The sequence below is a fragment of the Cupressus sempervirens genome, chromosome 3 (assembly GCF_028749045.1).
Source record: "Cupressus sempervirens isolate cs-2001-9-10 chromosome 3, ASM2874904v1, whole genome shotgun sequence".
Classification (NCBI taxonomy): Eukaryota; Viridiplantae; Streptophyta; class Pinopsida; order Cupressales; family Cupressaceae; genus Cupressus; species Cupressus sempervirens.
In genome coordinates, this window is record NC_143120.1 from 1,100,239,437 (window position 1) to 1,100,260,844 (window position 21,408).

General features: G+C 37.7%; 1 protein-coding gene across 4 annotated transcripts in view; it reads left to right on the top strand.

The window, feature by feature from the left end:
• The window catches only part of LOC149570617 (ARM repeat superfamily protein), a 201,296-nt gene that overhangs the window by 44,048 nt on the left and 135,840 nt on the right, over positions 1-21,408 (top strand). For all 4 annotated transcript variants that reach the window (XM_089823187.1, XM_089823189.1, XM_089823188.1 and 1 more), the window contains one exon: positions 20,255-20,378. In XM_089823187.1, the coding sequence (XP_089679313.1) occupies positions 20,255-20,378 (124 nt within the window). The remainder of the gene's footprint in view (positions 1-20,254; positions 20,379-21,408) is intronic.

A 21,408-nucleotide genomic window follows, 5' to 3' on the forward strand; every position in this document is an offset into this window, starting at 1 on the left:
AATAAATTAAGTTCTTCTTGAATGTTCAACCTCAATCCATTGAGATATCTAGCAACTTTTACACTTTCACATTCACTCTGCTTTGCCCTTAGGCTTAATTTTTGGAATTCTTCAGTATAGGCTATAACATTTAGCTCCTTTTGTCTTAAACTTTGTCTCCTTTGATGAAGTTGGATTTCATAATCCTTAGGTAAGTATGTTTCTCTCACCTTGGCACACATCCTTTCCCATGAAGTTACCATGTTCTTACCTTCTTTGACCCTTTCTCCTTGTGTGAATTTCCACCAAGTGAGGGCTGGTCCCTTCAACTTTGACTTGGCAATTTTTACCTTGTCCTTTTCTGCTATATTTTCACATTCAAAATGGTTGTTCAAGGCTTCTATCCAATTCACACAACAGCATCAGCATCCATCTTTCTCGAGAAGATGGGTAGGTCACCTTTGGCATCCTTCTTGCCAACTCTTTCAAGGGCTTCTATGAAGTATCTTTGGTCTGCCTCCTGCTCAGCGGTATCCTCGTCTTCCCCTTCTTCCTCTTGCTTTGAGGAAACCTTTGCTCTCTTTTCCATCCGACCCTTTAGCTTCTCAAATTCATCTAATAACGACTTATTGGTTTTCTCTTGTTCTTACATCTTCTTCGCCAGTTCAGCATTGGTGACCATGTTTGATGTTTCAGCTTCTAACTCTGATCCAGACATAAAATCCAATTGCCTCAGGAGCTTTCCCCAAGCTCTGATACCAAGAATGATGCAGAGGCAAATTCAACGAAAGCAAAAACAAAAGGAACCAGCACCAGAAAGAGATAGATAACAATAATTCTTCTAATTGATTTATCAAATGAACAGTATATACACTTGCTCTCCTAAAGATTTCTTCTCCCCGTAACTTCGTATCCAAAAACTTGACCTAAACCTAAACCTAAAAACTCTATTTATACTTCTCCCCGTGACTTTGTATACAAAAACTTGACCTAAACTTAAACCTAAAAAACTCTATTTATACTTGCTAGGATGGTCTATGGAATATTCTAGATTATTACAAAATAGGAAAGCCAACCCAAAGAGACTTCCTGCCAAATCGGCTTATAGAAAACTCGATCAATATAGAATAGGGAAGAATGACCCTAAAATGATTTGAACGAATCCCAAGAAAAGATCTTATCCTAATGACGAAATCGGGATAAATTCTTCATGCATAAATCATGTCCAAAATATTTTATGTGGGTTCTCTTGCACTAGATTGGGTTTCAAGGATGGGGGGACTAAGGCCATAAGTTTGGGAATCATGGTGCAAATATGATATTGCACTTGAAAAGTTGGTTAAAATAATTGTAAGAAATAACGATTGAAATTGTAAACTACATAATAGTAATCTCCATACATCGATTAATGAACTTTTTGAATATCAGTGTATTATCATATTCCTAATGTCAATATGATGTTGAAATTCAAAGTTGAAATGCAATTGACCACTGGCCCAATGCCTCTTCTCATCTACCAAGTCCACACCAAACTAATCATCACTAGAATTGTTGGACTCATTGAACTCAAGTTTCTCCAAGCCAATAGCAACCAAGCTTGTTTGTTCAATGTTATCATAAACCTATGTTGACTTTTGGGCTGCACATCATGTTGGGTTTTGTACTCTCCTGTATGTGCGATGTGATCGATCAGGTGCAAGGTGATACATACATCTATCAGTATTTTTGCCATCCTAGATTCAAGCTTGTTCCTCTTAATTGAATGGATGAAGTTATAAATATACTAGTTCCTCTTAGTACTATAATAATTAGAAACTTGGGACAACAAAGTAATGGTTAGTGGGGTTGTTAAAGAATGATGCCCTTGCATAGTCCACCACAACATTGTGTCTTTTTGTGCCCTAACTAGATTTGTCTATTTTGGACATCCTCTATGACTAGAAAATTTTGTCCACTTAGGATGAATGATGGTCACATCCTCGTTGTTGTATATCTTTTAAATAGCCTTGATGAACACATGTTCTTGTCAACAACTAGTGTAGGAGTAACTTTGCAGGGCCTATACATGTAACATTTTAGGTTGAACTCTTCAATGCACAAGCCACCATGTGTAAGAGACTTTTGAACCTTTCCCACCTCAAGTGAATTTTCATTTAGTATGTTCATGATAGAATGACAATGTGGCGTCTAAAGGGATACTTATCGCATGTAGTACATTAAGATATAACACAGAACAATTACTTTATTCATATACCAAATATGCACTCCAATGCTTACAATATGATTCTGCTGATTACAATTATGTTCCAAAGTCCCTTTCGGACGATGTACATATACTTTCTCGAAGGGGTGACTCAACCGTCACACACCCTTTTGGATACAATTCTACTCATCGGCTACAATATATAATTTACCGACATCATCTCCCCCAAAAAGAAAAGTTGTCTCTAGACGACAATTACAAAATTACCGAGACAGATTAACAAAATGGAATACATTAACTGTGACTAACTATAACAGGATATATCTTTTTCCTTTACATCACATTCACATTCCTCCCGTGCCTGCACCAAATTGGTCTCCCAAAACACGTTGCATTTGTAGTCTCTGTTAACACAATACTGTCTCCCTAGCCAAGCTGACCTTGATAGCCACTCGTGCCGCCTTCTCTACTTCCAACTCCTGGGTACACTAAGCCAAGTGTTGCTCTTACTGTCTCCAATTGAATGGTCAGCTCCTCCCGAGCTCTCTATGCATCCACCAAGACAACCTCGTTTCCAACACCTACTCCGAGTGCCTTAAAGCGTAGCACCCCTCTCGAAAGGCTTGTTCTAGTGCCCTCTCCACCTCTAGAATACATACACTCCATGCCTGCAACAACTCTAGGTCTCATCAATTGCTCACACTTCTCAAGACTAATAACTGAACTGATCGGGGGTCTAAGGGGCAATGCCCCCAGTGGGGTCGAGGGGTAGTGCCCCTAAGGGGTGCTGGGGCAGAGCCCCAGGCATACCGCACAGTGTTATTGTTGTTCTCTCTGTACCTTTTTGTTGCCATACGACCGTATGGTCACTTCCTTCGGTCAACCTTCTTGATCGTACAGTACATCTAGCACATGTTCCCCTTCTGACTTACTATACTTTGCATTTCAATCGTACGGTTGTCTCCTTCTGGCTGAGGATTGTACAGTATCGATTCTTATGTGATGGTTGCTACTTCTTTACCGTACGGTGCTTCACTAATTTGAATGGGACTGTATTTTCTAATACCATAGGGTGTTTTAAGTGTTCGCTTCTCTGTGTGAGCTGTACAACTGTACGGTAGTCGTTCCTTCCAAAGCGCTATCCATACGGTAGTACTTCCTTCTAGTCGGTATGGTATTGTTTTAGTACTCTTTGACTCCAAAATCTTCACCTGCAGGCTGATAGTATCCATCATGCCTTCTCTTGTTCCGTATGGTGGTCTCTTCGACCTCTCCCTTTATTTTAGTGGCCGTACGGTGTCAGCTCTTGTACTATTAAACCGTACAGTAATAGTTCCTTCCTAGTCATGATTGTACGGTATGTTTATATCAAAGTAACAAGAATCGGAATCGGATCGGAATCGACAGGGTCGAATCGAATCGTGAATCGGAAATGAATCGGCGATGAATCGGCAAATTTGAAAAAACCCTTTAAATTTAAAGATTTTAACAATTTAAAACTTATTTCATGCACCCTTTATTGAATATAACTTAAACACACTATAACATCATCAAATAGAAGTTAAAACTTAACATACATAAACATGGAACATAAAATCGATCACATATGTAACTATGTTATCTAAAATGTAAATTGTAGGCTAGCTGAAGTAAATAGAAATCAAATGATCATAATGATTTAAATCATAGAATGTATGTAAGATGATTCATAAGACATCAAATCATAAATGTATGTAAGAATCTAAGATGAAGATCCATGAAAGTTTGAAACATATGTCTATCAATGATTTAGTATCAATATTTGTAAACAAAATATAAAAACAAGGCTTCAGCTCAAGCCTCAGACTCATAGTCATCATCATCATCCTCAATATCATCCTGAAGCTTGGCTGCAGCCTCAGCCTTTGAGTATCCAGTCTGCCTAGTAGCAAGGCCTCTAATGTAGGTCTTAGAGGACTGCCGAGCCATATCTCCCGCATGTAAGATGGGCTCACGAACGTCGCTAGGGCCTGTGCCCGTGCGTGCATGTGTGCGTCTACCAATGCCTGAAGAACGTGCTCTAGCTGCCTCAGCCTCTATATCCACTTGGCCAACCCACACACTGTCTTCTTCAGTGAAGACTGGATCCACAACCTCTGTGAGCCACTTTGATTCTGGATCAATCTCGTCCAGAATGATCGGAGAGGAGTCAGTGCCCAAAATCTGTTTGATCCTAAGACGGAGGTTGTAATGAACAAAGACAATATCATTCAACTTCTGCACCGTCAACCTGTTTCTCCTCTTCGAATGGATGTGCTCGAACATAGACCAACTGCGCTCACATCCAGAAGCGCTGCTTGGCTGACTCAGAATATGGATGACAATTTTTTGAAGTTTTGGGGTTGTGGCCCCAAACATTTGCCACCATCTATCTGCAATAAGGGAAAAATTGAAAATAGAAACAATTAGTCTCATTTACAAATTACAAGTTAACTCTAAAATTACATAATCAACTTTAAGTTTAGAATCTAGATTCATGAACATTGAATATATTATTTAATTTTTACCTGGCTGTAGTGTTGTCTGAGCATTTATGGCCACCCTGCCAGAGAAAAGTGGCCCCTCTTTATTGTTGAACTGGTCTAGCTCAACAATCGCAGCAACGCTATCTTCATCGCTACTCAACCTCTGAATCACTGTGTATAAGCCAGTGAGAACCTCCGCATCCGTCTTGAACTCAGGACAGAAACGATATGCCGGATTTAGAAAGTAAGCTGCTGCATGGATGGGTCGATGGAGCTGATTCTGCCATCTCCTATCGATGATGTCCCAAATAGGGCCATACCTCTCCTGCACTCCTGCATATTGGGCTTTGATGGCCTCCTTGGCCCTATCCATGCCCTTATAAATGTAGCCCATAGAGGGCTTCTCCCCATCAGCAGTTCGTAGCAAAGCTACAAGGGGCTCAGTGACCTACATATAAAGTAAAACAAAAAACTTGAGTCAAAACTTAAATATAAAATAATATAACTTAAAGTAAAAGTAAAATACTAAATGTTAAATTGCAATAAATTTACCTACAAGATTTCTCTAGCGGGTTTCCAAAAACCATCCTCATCAAATATGTAATCCGCCACATCTATCCCTGCAGTGGTTGTAGCATAGGAAGAGGAAATCCACTCCCGCCCAACAAACATGCTCCTCAATTCACCCCTTGATGTCAACAAGGACTGCAAGGTGATGAAATTCGAGGCAAACCTCGTGATACCTGGGCGAGCTAACTCCTTGCCTTCTGTGTACTTCCTCATTGTGCTAAGGACAAATGAATGATTATAAATGAATTTGCATTTGTTTTTTGCCCTTTCCACACATGATTTGACAAACTCAAGTTTGCCAATTTCCTCCAACATGAGGTCAATGCAGTGTGCCGCACAAGGGGACCAAAATATGGTGGGGTGCCTCTCCATCAAAAGTTTACCTACAACAATTTTAAGTCAATTAGAAATTCAAAATTCAAAATTCAAATAAATTTATTTTCAAAACTTGAAAAGTTAAAAGTTTACCTGCAGCAACATAACTTGCTGCATTATCCGTCACCACCTGGATCACATTTTGTTCTCCCACTTCTGCTATGACTTCCTCAATAGCCTCACATAAGTACGTGGCATTTTTTACATGTGCGGAAACATCGATGGATTTGATGAACATGGTATATCCTACAAGTAACAAAACAACGAATTAAAATATTACAATTAAATGGATCATCAACAAATTAGCATTCAACAAATCAAAATTTACAATTATGTATGTAGGAAAGTAGAATGATCAATCACCTCCACAGGATACAAGAAAATTGAGGAGTGTTCTATTCTTCCTATCTGTCCAACCATTAGTCATGATGGTGCAACCCTTTGCAATCCACTCCTTTCGGTTCTCCTCGAGCTCAGCCCTCATGTCCTCTACCATCTCATCCAAGAGGTATCCGCTCAACTTAGCCTTAGTTGGGGCTTTAAACCCCGGACCACAAATAACAACCGCATCTATCATGTTCTGCCAATAAGGAGCCCTGTCACAAATAAAAATTTAGAGGTCAAAGACTCAAATTATAAAACAAGTAGATATAATTAAAGTTTTACTTTTACTTTTAATTTTAACTTTAAAGAAAACAAAGAAAAAAGAATCAATTACTTGGCTGCAATAAATGGAATGTTGCAAAAGTACCAAAATTTGCATATCTCCTTTCTGGTAGCATCATGAATCTCCTTGTTCAAACCCATGCCCTCAAGCGTGGGTTGGGAACCAGGAGTAGTGCGGGGCACAAAGTAACTATCCATTCTGTTTTTCCACACTCTAGGCTGCAATAGGTTGGTGTGGGACTTTGTCTCAGTATGTGACCGACTAGCACTAGCTCTAGCACTAGCACTAGCACTAGCACGAGCAGAAGAACTAGGATAAAAAGGAGGCCTAGAAGAACCCTCTCCAACATAACCTACGGATGCAGAAGCTGATGCAGATGCAGATGTGGATGCGGCTGCGAGAACATGGGAGCCAATACCCCTTAACCCTTCAAGTTGCTTTTTCCTATTGGCTTTGTCTTTTTCAATTTTTTCTAATGCCATTAAGCAAGTGCGTTTTGCCTCAGGAGTTTGGTGAGTGCAAATTGTAACATCGTGTCTAAGTATAGCAACAATGTGGTATTTCAATCTATAAATACCCCCAGAAGTTATTTTTTCTTTACAAAAAATACATTTTGTTTGATATTTGGTTCTTCTAGGAAACTCTTCGTTATATTTCCAACATTCATCTTTTCTACCCATTGTGAATTTGCGAAAAATGAAAGCAAAGGCTGTTGCAATAAAATTTTATATGTAAAATATCAAAGTTTGAAGCTAATAAAAGCTACAAAACAACAAACCCTAGTTTGCAACTTAGTAAATACTAAAAATAAAGAACATTCAAGATCTAAACTAAAAATCTTGAAAACTATAAAAATTTAACAAAAAATGCATAATACACTAATATGCAAAAAAAGTTGAGCACTTGCCTCTTGCAAATGAGTTGAAGAGTGTTGAGATTGGCTTCTTAATGCTCCCAATGCAATTGATGGCCTCCCCAAATGGATTGCTGATCTCTTTTGTGCTCTTTCTTCTTGCCGGTTAGAAACCCATGGCTTTTCTTTTCTCTTCTTCTCTCTCACTTTTCCTCTCTTCTACTCATGCTAAACAAATAGAAGGCCCTTTAGGGTTATAACAAAGAGAATAGGTCAAAAACAAAGTAAAAAAAACAAGTAATTTTTTTTAATTTTACAAGTCTATACTTTACTGGACGCGGGCGATTCATGCTGATTTTATCAGACGATTCATGCAATTTTTTGGATGAATCGCCCAAATTGGCAATTCAGGCGATTTTCGACTCCAAAAAAATCGCCATTGATGAATCTAATTGCTGAATCGCCGATTCAGGCGATTTTTGGGCAATTCTCATTACTTTGGTTTATATGCTTCTAATTTGTGACCGTATGGCATAGTTTTTACTCCCTCGTTTTCCTTGATGTCGTATAGTATGAATTACACTCTTCCTTGATTGTTGCTCGTTATCCATACATTATGCTCATCTTGACTGCTTCCTATTGTACCTACTTATTATAATTACTTATATTTACATATGTACATCACTTATTATTATGTTTATACTCTTTCTAAGTTGTTCGAAGGCACGTTATTTCTTTGATGATAAACTTTCAACTTCGACCCATTCACTGCATCAGGTACTTCTTTCCTATCGAGTGTCCATAATTTTATTGCTCCATTATCGCCAACTTCGCGGATCTTGTATGGTTCTACCCATTTCATTGTGAACTTTCTTGGTTTGATCTCGTTATGGCCATTATACATTAAAACTAATTGGTCTGGTTGAAATTTGTTCAATTTTAAATGCTTGTCATGCCATGCCTTACGCTTATTTTGTGTAACCTCCGTGGCCCATTGTGCCTGTAATCGTCGCATGTCCAGTTTATTTAAATTGTATAATCTCTCCCGCAGACTTTCCATATCTCCCAGTTTGTTTTCGATCACGATCCTTAAACTTGGTACCATGAATTCCATTGGCTGCCACTCCTTGTCATCAATAACTGTATTCTTGGTTTTAGAACCTTCACTCTGTACTACAGAAGTTTTTATTAAGCCCTTCCTCTTTGTTTCCTATGCAGACCGTACAATGTGTTTTCCTTATTGCCGGTACATTTCTACTAAATCCGTGGTGCGGTGAAACCTTTTCTTTCCACATGGTCCGTTCACCGTGTATCCTATGGTGAAATCTTTCCTTTTTCTGGGTGTGTATGATATGTTCTTCCTCTTGTACTGGCTATACAGTATGTTCTTTCCTTCAGCTTCAACCATAACTGCCTTGCCTTCTTTCGCTTCTCTGTATTCCTTTATTACCTTCGTCGACCCTTAACATATTATAGCTCGAAAAGAGCTCGTAGTCTTCCATTTGCCAATGGAGTAGGCCATTCACTGAGTCCATGTCATCATCATTAGACCCTCCTTCCAGTCTCAATACTCTTTTTTCATCAAGTTCCATTCTCTTCTTCCCCTTGTCGTCCCCTCCACCTTTGCCTTCGGAATCTGACGACGTTGCCTCCTCACCTATCATCTGTGTGTAAGTCGATTACAAATCTTTGGCCTCCGCGTTCCATGGATAGGCTATTTCGTTTTCAATCATGTTTCACCTTCGCCTGTACCAGCCAACCTTGTCCAAGGATAGCATCATACCTTTTTCTTTTTAGTGGAATGACCACAAAATCTAATAGAAATGGTTGCGTTTTGATGGTTATTGGCTGCACCATCAGGGTCCCCAACGGCTTGATTTTGTGCTGATCCGCCATGAGTAACTGAAATGTAGGTGGCCACAACGTAGGTTGTCCCAACTTTTTCCATATATCCTTTGGTAACACGTTTATGCCTGATTCTCCGTCCATGATTGTGTCTGTAAGTACGGTTCCCAGGATACCCATCTTTACCACTGCCGGATGTCTTTTTATCGTGAGTGCCAGTAGCATTGGTCTATTGTAGTCGTTCTACTACCATTTTTTCCTGTTTCCTCCATTGCTTTTGGAAGTGGTGTCATATTCAGAATCACTGTCCGTGACTGAGGCATTGTAAGATCATTTAATTTTATAGGAACTTTTGTTTGCATTACCTGCCTTATCATGTTTTGCTCTCCTAGGTTCCTCTTCGAGGTGTTGGCAGTGTCTTTTGTTTGTAACTTTTCCGTTTTCAATTGTTTTTCCAACTCCATTCATGCTTGCTGCAACCTCTTCTTTTCTTCCTCTGCATTAGGGTACTTTGCTTTCTTTGCTTGCTCGTGCATAATGGCTAGTGTTTCCTCATCACATGTTTTGATGCTTAACAAGTTCACCCCCTGCATCAGGCATTTCAAATCCTCATGGTCTCCTAGACCACACCATCTGCATAATAGCTGCAGCGTCTCTTTCATGGTACAATCTTTGGCGAAGTGCCCCCAGAGGTTGCACGCACGACATTGTATCATTGATCGTCCACTCGAGTCATATTGTATCCGACTTCGGCCTCCATTGTTATTATTATTACCACCTCATCCGTGTCGGTTATTGTTCCAATAACCTCCTAAGGTTGCATCATTATTTGTGTTTGTTCCTGCTCCTATAGTGGACACTTGCTGCGTCAGGAATACTTGCTGGTGTCCCTTCGTCTTCATATTGAACGGGCATTCCTTTGTAGAATGTCTCGCAATCTAGCAGATATCGCAAAATTGTTTTTCGGGCAGGAGCCTTTTGTGTGGCCCTCCTCATAGTCCATACACCACAATTCCCCTTTCATCGAGTTAGGATTCTTTTTCAGATTTTTAAATTCCTTCATCATTTGTAGCATATCCTTCTGCAACGCTTGAACTTTCTTACTTGATTCTTCATTGCTACTGGTACTTTCGAATGATGGATCGTCAGAGTCCGACAATTTGTGCTCCTTCTTCTTGCTTGTTTTTTGCTCACTCTCCAGATCCATTGCCCGATTATACGCATCTGTGTACGATGCTGGAGGTAACATCTTCATTTTCTTCTTTAGTGCCTGTCGTAGCCCTTCAACAAACCATCGTTTCTTTAATCTGTCAGCCGGTGGGCTCTCCATCTTCCCCACCAACTCTTTCAGCCTTCTTGCATAGACACGGATCGTTTCATTCTTTCCCTGCTTGGTACTGTATATTTCTTCTACAATTTTGTTATTGTCCCTTAGCAGTCAGAGCTCTGCTATGAACTCCTTTCTAATATCTGCCAATGTAGTTAATTTCTGAGGTTCGACATCCACAAACCAATCAATTGCTACACCCCACAGGGTTGGTGGAAATTGTCGGACCCAATCATCCTCCTCTGTTACACCATTTGCCGTCCATATTGTTTCACATGTCTTGCAGTGTTTGATCAGATTTGCCATCCCATCACCATTGAACTTTGGCAATTTTTCCTCTGGTCTTGCCATTACTACTTTTTCCTTAAGTGGTGGTGTTTGCTGTGCACGCATGCTGTTTTGAGTACCCGTGTTGTTCTGAGTACTCGCATTTTTCTACGCACTCGCGTTGTTCTGCACAACCGTGCTGCTTCAGACAACCGTCCTACTTCCAACAACCATGTTACTTGGTGAGAAAAGATCTTCCTCAAGCAAAGTTGTTCGATTCTTTGCTTGTATCTATTCGTCGGGTGTATCGGGAACGAAGAGTTCACTCCATGCTTGTGCTCCTTCGACACTTCGAGCCATGCGAGTTGCTTCCTTTTTGTTCAGATTCTCTGCCCTCGGCGTATACAAGTTAAGGAACTCCTCCCTTGTCTCTTCCACCAAATTCAATCGTTGTCGAGTCTATTCTAGCATTTCTTCGACACTCCTCGGTCTGCTAGGTGAATGCACTCCCTTTGTCTGTGCTCCTTCACCCCTCGGTGTCCATCAGTAAGCTGCTAAAGCTTCTATTTGCGCTCCACCTGTTGTGCTAATATTAAAACTTTCTGTGCTGTGCGTATTTCATCCTTATCTTTTATCTTATTCCTATCCTTGTTAAGCAGATTCGGCATTAATCTTCATAACACTCCCTTCGTTCCTAGTTCGACTGGCAACGGTGCCAAATGTTTACCGTACTGGGTAAAAGGATACTTATCGCATGTAGTACAGTAAGATATAACACAGAACAAATACTTTATTCATATACGCAATATGCACTCCAATGCTTACAATATGATTATGTTGATTACAATTATGTTCCAAAGTCTCTTCTGGACGGTGTACATATACTTTTCCGAAGGGGTGACTCAACCGTCATGCGCCCTTTCAGATACAATTCTACTCGTCGGCTACAATATAGAATTTACCGACAACATTTCTCTTGTACAATGACCATTTCACCAAACATAGTCTGAATGCGTTCATAACTCTCTATGGCCTTTGGTTGCTGGAATTCTGCAATACAGGAATTAGCCAATTCAGCAAGTTCTAAATCTGGAAAATGGTTTTTGGCATATGGCTGAAATTATTTGGTTCACTTGGAATTGGAATAATATATTTTTTAAATGCTTATTGGAACTAATGCTTCATATTTAGTAGAAATGAACTTTACATCTGATGTGATCGTCCCAGATGACATTGTTTTAAGAAAAATGCAACAGGAGTGGAGGGATTCCTGGTGCCATTGAAGATGTTTCCCTAAATTTCTGTGAAAACCTGCATAATAATTTCATGGTGTTGGTGAATTGAGCAAGAGAAAACACTGCAGTAGCTGCTCTAGATCATTAGGTTGGAAAGTATGCTTCTTCATGATAACAGCTAGAGTAGCCAACATACAATGGAATGCTACAGGCAAAGGATAATTCATCAATAGTATCATTTCTCTTTCTTTCATTTGTACAATGAATATCTTGGCCACTGAGATTTGAAAAACATGCGTTACCCTATGTTTCCCCTAAGCAACTTCAAAACTAGACAAGAACAAGAGGAACTTGTGGCTCTTAGAAAGTATTAGTATCCCTCAACAGCATATTTTGAGCTATAGGTGGATTATTTCGATGAGATATTGTCATTGATGTCAATGTTATGGTATATACGACATATATATAAACAAAGAATACATTACATATACATTGATTGTGAATGCCATGATTCATGCATCTTATAAATATGGCACAGAATGGATAGAAGATATTAAAGTTTAAATTGAAGATATAAACTTTAATCATGATAAAAAAGAACAATGGAAATGTGTGTGTACAAAGTGAAGTATTTGTTGTGGTGCAACATTAAGACAACTTACAAAGAGTATATATGTTAAACTATATACAGATCTATTTGGAATGAAATAAAATGAGAATGTAATGCAGGCAAAGGACCAAGATCAAGTTATTGGATATTGTCTCCAAAATCATCTACAGCATCAGGAGCAGATTTACTTGCAATTAAAATAATTAAAATAATAATACATTGTCATCCTGGATTCGCAAGCAGCATTTGAGATGCATAAGACAAAGGATGCATTACACACATTGAGTAAAATATATGCAAGAGAGAATTGCGAACACATATAATGTCAATGGAAGGTACCATCATTTTGGAGGAAAGCTTAGAATAAAAAAAATAAGGAAACTGCACAATACGAGTCCTACCAAGTATGGTACGTGAGATGCATATATGGTCGGCATACAAAGTCAAATTATTCCTTGGAAAGTATTGATGTAGCTGTAATATTATCCAGTCTCAGCATTGAAGTCCTGCTATAAGAAATTCAACACCGAAGGCAATATTGTTGGGAGTTGTTTGAAAAACCATCGCACAAAGTCAAGTCAAGGCATTGATAATCAATATTAATATTGCAATGAGGAGAAGCAAGCGATATATGTCCTAAGGTGATATCCTTGATAATGACCTAATGTAATATACAAAATGAAACATTCTGAATAAGGATAAACATTAAAATGAAATAAGGATAAATGCTGAAGTCCATGGTTCCAACAAACAGGTTAGCGATCAGAGTCAGCATACAAAACAACAATGGGGATAAGACATGAAGCCCGATAAGAGAATTATTGATGATCATGCACAACTTTATTAAAAACAAAAGTGCGGTATAGTAATTACTAAATCTATTAAGATCCCATGCTTTATTGTTAAAAATAAACTATGATTATAATAGAAGGTTCATCTTAATTGAAATGGTGTGAATAGTTTGTAAGAGATGCATCTCTCACAAAGAGTCATAACTCTTAATTGAAAAATGAAGAGCATATGAAGAGAAGCGTAGGAAGTGATTGAAGTGATTTCAGCATTTGAAGTTACAGTTTGGATAAAGTTTTAAATTGACAAATTTGTTATTATACTGATTCACCCCCCCGCCCCACTCCACACCCCCCTTCTCAGTATAATCGTGTGCTCTTCAATACTCACTATTACCTCACAATTAGTTATGTCTACTCTTTGGTTGGGTTTGGTGTTTCCACATACCTACACACCTTTGCATCAGATCTGAAGGAATATCCATTAAATTGGATCTGAAGGAATGTGCATTAAATTCAATTATGCAGAAATAGTATTTTGATATCATGGTGCCAGCCCTTGATGTGTTAGCTAAGTACCACCTCTTGATGTCCTAGTTTGTATGTTGGCTGTGAAATGTTTCAAAGGTGTCCTCTTACTTGTTAATGATTGTAGCTTCGATTGGATGATTCATATCAGCCTTAAACATCTGATGTCTATCCTTCTCTATTATTATCATGGAGCATTATTATTATTGATAATAAATTATTAAGTATTTTATATATGTAATATATATATGAATATGATACACACACACACACACACGCACACACGCACACGCACATGCACACGCACACGCACGCATGCACGCATGCACGCACGCGCACGCGCATGCACACACGCACACACACACATGCACACACACATGCACACACACGGGCACGCACACGCGCACGCACACACGCACGCACACACGCACGCACGCACGCACACACGCACTTGCACACGCACGCACACACGCACGCACACACGCACACACACACATATTGTTGGTATGTTTTTTGTTGCGCCAAAAGCTCGAGCTATTAACGAATGTCACAAACACCAGACTTTTCCAAATCCATGAGAGGCGGGTAAGCCATGTCGTGAACCCCGAAGGAGGTGCTGACCACCAAGTCAACAATCTCCCCCTTAGCACCAATTGAGGGTTCCGCACTGACGGAATGAAGGAGACCTCCTAAGATTTGAACCCGTGACCCGAGGCTCTAATACCAATTGTTTGTATGTTTGCCGTTGTGCCAGAAGCTCAAGCTATCGACAAACGTCACAAACACTAGACTTACCCAAATCTACGCGAGGCGGTTAAGCCATGTCGCGAACCCCGAAGGAGGTGCTGACCACCAAGCCAACACATATATACATATATTATCTATATATAAAAATTATTATCATATATTATGATCTTGATAATACATCGAGAAAATATCATTTGTGATATATTTTAAAACAATAACTAATATGAGTTAAGATATTAACAAGAGACATGTCTCTACGGGAGACATGCCTCTTCATATCATATACATATTCAGTGAAAGAGTAACTTGAAACACACAGAAATCACTAAGTGTTATTACAAGGTACAGCAGAGATATATCATATCATCTTTAGTGGAAAGCATAACATTATGCATCTAGGAGATAGAAGTTAAATTAAAAATTCCTAGACCTAAATCTGATCAAACTTTACCATTGTGTCAGAGCAAGTTCCCTACCAGGTCTGTGAGACTTCTGAAATAATTCACAATAATCATCGTATGATCTGCACAAATAGTGGCATATATTATTTGGCAATTCCACAAAATGTCTGAGCCATGTTTAATTATTTAATGGTGACAGCAAGGAGTAGATTTTAATTAGAATCAGATTGAATTAATAACATCTTGAATGGAGGAACCAATGTATGAATGAAATTATTCAAGTTTTCTTTTCTTTCTGCTGAGTCTTATTAGTGAATTTGTGGATGTCCGTTGCTATATGAAGTGTTGATAGTTGAAAAATATAAGGCCATATTAATCTTCCAAACATGGAAACTATTCACATCTATCAGCTGGGCTTCATTTCAGATTCGGAAATTGCCATGGACAAAGTCATGGCTTGTTTGGGTGTATTTGAAACTGAGGGCTCCAACTATTATCGTGCTAAATATTATGTTGGGGCCTGAAAGCAGTTCTGTACATGCCATTGTACTGTGTGGAATAGACCTGGATAGAGTGATGCTTTGAGTGCTTGAATATATATATTCCTGGCCAATACAATTATATTTCTATTGTTACTACGATGTCTGGAGGAAGCTGCTCTGTGGGCCGAGAAAGTAACATCTGATGCGTATGGGACAGGGACCCACCAAATTGACGGGTGCAGCCTTAAGGGTTGAAGAAAAATCATTCCCTGTAGACACAACTTGATACAGGGACTGAGGTATGCGAATTAAGCAGTGCACTTTATTAATTGCAGGTTAAAACGCATCATAATTTCAGATCGCTTACAAAATGCTTCATTGTAAGCCACTTGGATCCTTTCCTGTCATTCTATCAATTGCTGCAAGGTTTAGGCCTGCTGTCACAGTTACCATCAATTGTGTATCTATTACTGACAGCTAAAATGGAGGAGGCAGAGGTCCCCTCACTAATTTGTAGGTTGAAGGTGCTCAATAAATTGAAATTTGGTAAATGTTTTTGTGAATAGTCACTGCAGAGAGCATGCACATTAAAAATAATGGGCAGATATTAATGAAGTGTCATAAATCTGGAGAAGATGCTTCGGTAATTAGTTTTGGTCTTTACCATGGTGCCATGAGCACTGCTACGATTAGTTGGGCTTTTGTTTAATAATAAATATCGAAGGTAAACAATAAGACTGGAGCCCAAATATTATTACCACAATTTGTTATTTCTAAAGAGTTTGCGGCTTAGTTTTAAGCCTAATAATGGCGTGAATGGTGAAGAGCTGGAGGAGTTGATTATTTCTTTGAAGCTTATTTGAGCATAGCCAGTTGAATATGGAAGAGATGCAGGAGACCTCCTCAGACAATTATTGTACACTCTAAATACAGATATTTAATTTGGACTTTAGAGAGTATTGCCATTGACATCCATAAGAATGGATTCAAATAAAGAATTGTAAATAAGTAATGGGGGCCTCAATCTATTATGGTATTGCTTGAACATTAGGGGATGGAGTTCAAAAGTGTGAAAAGGAATAAATATTTCCTTGGAACCTTTGCTTTTAAGTAAATATTAAGTTCTATTTTATAGGATTAATTATTTGAAGGTGCTGAGAAATAAGAATATCATTGAAATAATTGAAATCTGGCAAAAGTTTTTGAGTGGATGTGTAGCGAAAGGGAATATAGTTGCCAAAATTAACATTTATGAAGGGGAGAAAGCTTATTAAGTTTGGTATAATTTACAGCTTTGATTGGGTTGCCAGTGATATGAGAAGAGAAATATATTTGGCGGTTTTTTGTAAGTTTTTTACATTTCTGACATTACAAAAGAAATTAAATAGTTGTTAGAGACACGGGCTCTAATAATCATTGGTACACTATTGATTAATTTTTGCTGGCATTGATGGCTTATGATTTTGATTGAAATCAGTATGGGTTGTATCATGTATATTACTGATACTCCTTAGTACAATTAAGGAGTAAGAAAATGTATTAATTCATGCTTGTACACATGGATTTGGATATACAACTCGACCAATATATTTGGAGGAGGGCAGATGTAATGTGCTTCCTTATAACAAAAGTGATTGGATCTATTTTGGAGATCCACTAAAGAAGTATTGGATGTAAAGGTGACATTTTCCGTCATTAGATGAATACTAGGAGAATGTGGTGCTATCGATAGCACTAAGAGTGATTACCCTCTCCCCAGTTTTCTATATGAAAGATGTTCTTCCTGATTTCTGCACAGATTTTTCCAATCTCATGTCTCATGCGACATCTGATTTACAATGTCAAAACATTTATTGAGGAAAGAGATCATGAGGAATTAGCTTCATTTATAAAATGCTATAGAAAGGATTTAAAAAAATAAAATAACAATGTATGATGTGACATAAGTCAAAAATTGACCAAAGTATAATCAATGGAAAAGATCAATACCAATTATCATTGTAAAGCATCAAACATCGATAAACATTTGATATACCTTGAGTTGGAATTAGCATTCAAGGAGGAGCCTGGATCAACGCAACTTCCTCAAGTTGTCATTAAAGACATTAACTTGATGGTTGTTACCATTTCCTTCCAATATGACAATCTTACCAGGTTGAAAGGAAGGCCATAAGCATAGAGGCGCTGTGCAATGACTTCAACAATATGGTCTCTTGCCTGCATTTTAAATGCAAAGTGCAATATGCCTCTTTTTTGGGGCAATGCTATATTTTCTACTTCTTCCTCCTCTCCCAGTATAGGTACTTGCATGAATGGATGTTTGGAAGATACAATTGGTTCCATTTCAGTGAGTGGTTGCATTTTGTTCTTTTTTGAGAAAGGAGGTTGATAATAACTTTTTTTGATCTTCTAATGTAATGTTCAACAACTTCTTGTTCTTTTGATCATAATTACAACTCCAAATATAGGAGCGACCTCTTGAAACCTGCGATATTCTTGTAGTATGACTTCGTAGAGGAGACCTTAAATCAATTTTGAAATTATCCCCTCTTTGCCCTACCACTTTAACTACTGGTGGCAACCATTCTGGCACAATACAATGTAATTTCTTTCTATAATAAGAAATTAAATGAATTTAAATCACTAAAAAAACTATGAAGATCAAGCTTACAAGTAAAAAACAATGATACAAAACCATTCAAATAGATACCTAAACTTGTTTCTACATTTCTTTCAAAATATTAAAAAAACTTGATAAATTTCTTCATAAACTTGAAAAAATTCATTGAAATCTCTAAAAACTTCATTGAAACACAAAAGAATGGGATCAAATGCTTACCTCTTAGTGTTTTAATGAATTTGTGGAAGCCAACTTTCGCCCTATGATTGTTTGTCTTTGAAAATAATCAAGTTGCCTTTAAAATGCCAAAATGGAAGCCAAATGAGAAGAGCAAACCCAACAGAAAACAAAATGATGATTGAATGGTTGAAATGCCTTTATTTGGGCTGTTTTAGGGTTTGGCAAAAAAAAGTTTTAAAAGTGCAAAAACACACATGTTTTAAAGGTTTTTAAAAAAGTGAAATGACATTTTAATTGATTTTTTTTGGGCTTCAGCCCTTGGAGACGAGTGGAAGTGCCCGGATGCCTTGTTGGTGCCACCAAGATGCCACCCATAGGTATTTGGATGTGTTCGGATGCTTGAAAAAGGCTTCCGTCTGCTTCTGTCCATATCGAAGCCTTTGTTCATATCCCCCCCCGTTTCCAGTGTTTTGCAGCAAGTTTCGATATCCTAGGGTAGCAATATTACATTGTGTTGTTTATTTGGATAAAAATCATCCTCCCTAAATCCTATTCTAGGTTTGCAGTTAAACACAATTTAAATTAAATTTTAATTTGTAAACCTACTCAATACAACAATCAAACAATCCAATTTAAGAAAAAAGTAATGTGAAAATCCCACCAATAATTTACTATTTGTACATATAGACAATGTATTGAATATTTAAATTGCAAATTAAAAAAAATTGTCATTTGTAACATCGAAAATCATAAATTCAAATGCCTCAAACAAAATATGAAGTCTTACTTCAAAGGCTTGATGAAAGTGGTGAGTGATTGAGCACATACATATATTTCTTATCAATTTTTAGGGAGTGGGTGGAGCCCATTAGTCTTTTAGGGTTAGGGTTAGAGGATCAAATTTCCAAGAAAATTCCTTTTAAAAGAATTATTTTTTCATGTCCCCATGCCCATTAGTCTTGGGGATGGTAAATGAGTTCACGATGTCCCCATGGCAGCCTAGGAAGTCCTTGATGCTCCCCCAACATTGTCATCATGGGGAGGCATTGGAAATGTTCCATCTTTGAGTGAAATGCCTTGGGGATGTTTCCACCCTATTGAGGGTCTGTAGGTGGCTTATTCACTCTTGTTCTATAAACAATAGGATTTAGACAGAGGAAATGCATCCTTAGGAAACTTTGCATTTGTAGGGGAATCCATCCTTATACTCAAGATTTTAACTTACCTCCAAATTATGTGCCCTACTTTATTTAGAGATAGTAACTCTTGATTCATACACTGTTGGCCATTAAATCACAACTGTAATAAGATTTTAATTTTCCTTATAATTTCGTACATGGAAAACACCAAGATCGGGAATAATGAAACTAGTGAATTCAAATGGTCAATATCTAGGTAGTGATTGTTACAACAACAATGTGATCAGGCAATTTCAAACAGACAATCATGGACTGTAGATGATGGATAATGTTTCGTATGATTATTATCATGCTTGGGAGAACAGATGTCTAGTGAATCTTATAATTTGATTCATTAGAATGATCATAAAGAAAAATGATAAGTCCTTTCGGAATACTTGGTTATATGACATGAATATTTATAATAAATGTTTGATAAATCGGTTAACAAATGCAGGCTCTTCAATAGTGAGAATAATTTTGTAGCTTACGTGTTGACTGTGCTTATCACTATTGATGTCCATGTAGATTTTTTAGTCTAGGTTTTCATAGAAGCTCATTGATTTTCTTTTCTCAATTTTAATTAGGGAGACTTGAATAATATGAAAATTACTTGTTTTACTTTCACATTGCCTGTTTTTTTCAACTTTTTAGTTATCATTACATAAGAAATATCACCTTCTGTACTTTGAAGTTATATATCACTCTATTTGAATATACTGACATATGCAAACTGAATAATATAATTTGTTAATAATTGTCATTGTATATGGCATGTCATTGTAGCTGTATCTATTCTTTGAATTATTTCGAACATATAGCTGGAAACATGATTAGGCTTGTAAATTAGATAATGTAGTTGCTAATCAAGCGATGCTTTTCATTTACTAATCAGGTTCTTGAGTGTTTGGTGCGTCTTGCTTCTGTCAGAAGGTCTTTATTCTCAAATGATACAGAACGATCTAAGTTTCTTGCACACTTAATGACTGGAACCAAAGAAATATTGCAAACAGGACAAGGTACAGAGTATTTGGATTGGAGCTCTAGTGTGGGTTTTTTATCTTTTTGTTTCTTGTTTGGCATGTGCACTTTTGCTGCTTCGTTTCACAATTTTGCGTCCTCTACTGACTTAGTAACATGCAATATAGGTAAGAAAAACTCATAGTTCCAATTGGAAACTATTGAAAGTTCGATGCAACCATAGATGGAAACACAAACTATGCAAATGGTAGATCTGATTCAGAAGAAGAAAATGAAGAATTTTATCTGTAGGGTTCAGCTTGTTCTCCCTGAAGTGAAAATGTGTAAAAAAGCATTTAAATGACAAGGCCTTGGGTTTGAGATGGGGTGTAGATGTTTCTTTAGTTGCTATATAGCATATATCTCTCTTTGTGGTTGGCCACAAAATATATTCGTTCTTGGTGATTTAGAGTTATCCTTGATTTAAGCCATGGAAACATAAATAGGACCAATTATTTTGGGCCTTTGCAGATCCATATGCATTTGCTTAAATGACGATGAAGACAGTAATCAATTGGCAAGGCATGCATGACTCACTAAAGTAAGGCAAAAAGCTCTGTTGATTCAAAAAGACGGCTCAAACAAAATCAAGGTTCCTTATCACAGACGTTACTAAGGGTCTGATATTTGAATTGCCCCAATTGGATATTGACGGAGGGAGATGTTATAGGGCTGTCATGTTTATATCCAATGGGGTCATAAGATAGATAATATGGTTTCTTAGCATATGTAACTTGCAGATATGGGCAATTAAAATGCTTGGTTCTGTAGCATATAAGATTCCCACATGAAGGAAAAACTAGATGCTAGTGCATCTCTACATCTTTAGGTAATTTAGAATACACAGTAGGGAGAAGATTAGATGTTGATACTAAGCTAGCATCTATATGACTGCAGTATGACATTGTTTAGATCTCATACACTGTTTGGATAGAGGCGTAATGCTAATGAATGTGACACAAAATCTCTTTGAGTGTTTAAGAAGAATGCCTTAAAGACATGACACTGCAAGCTTCTTACACTACTTGA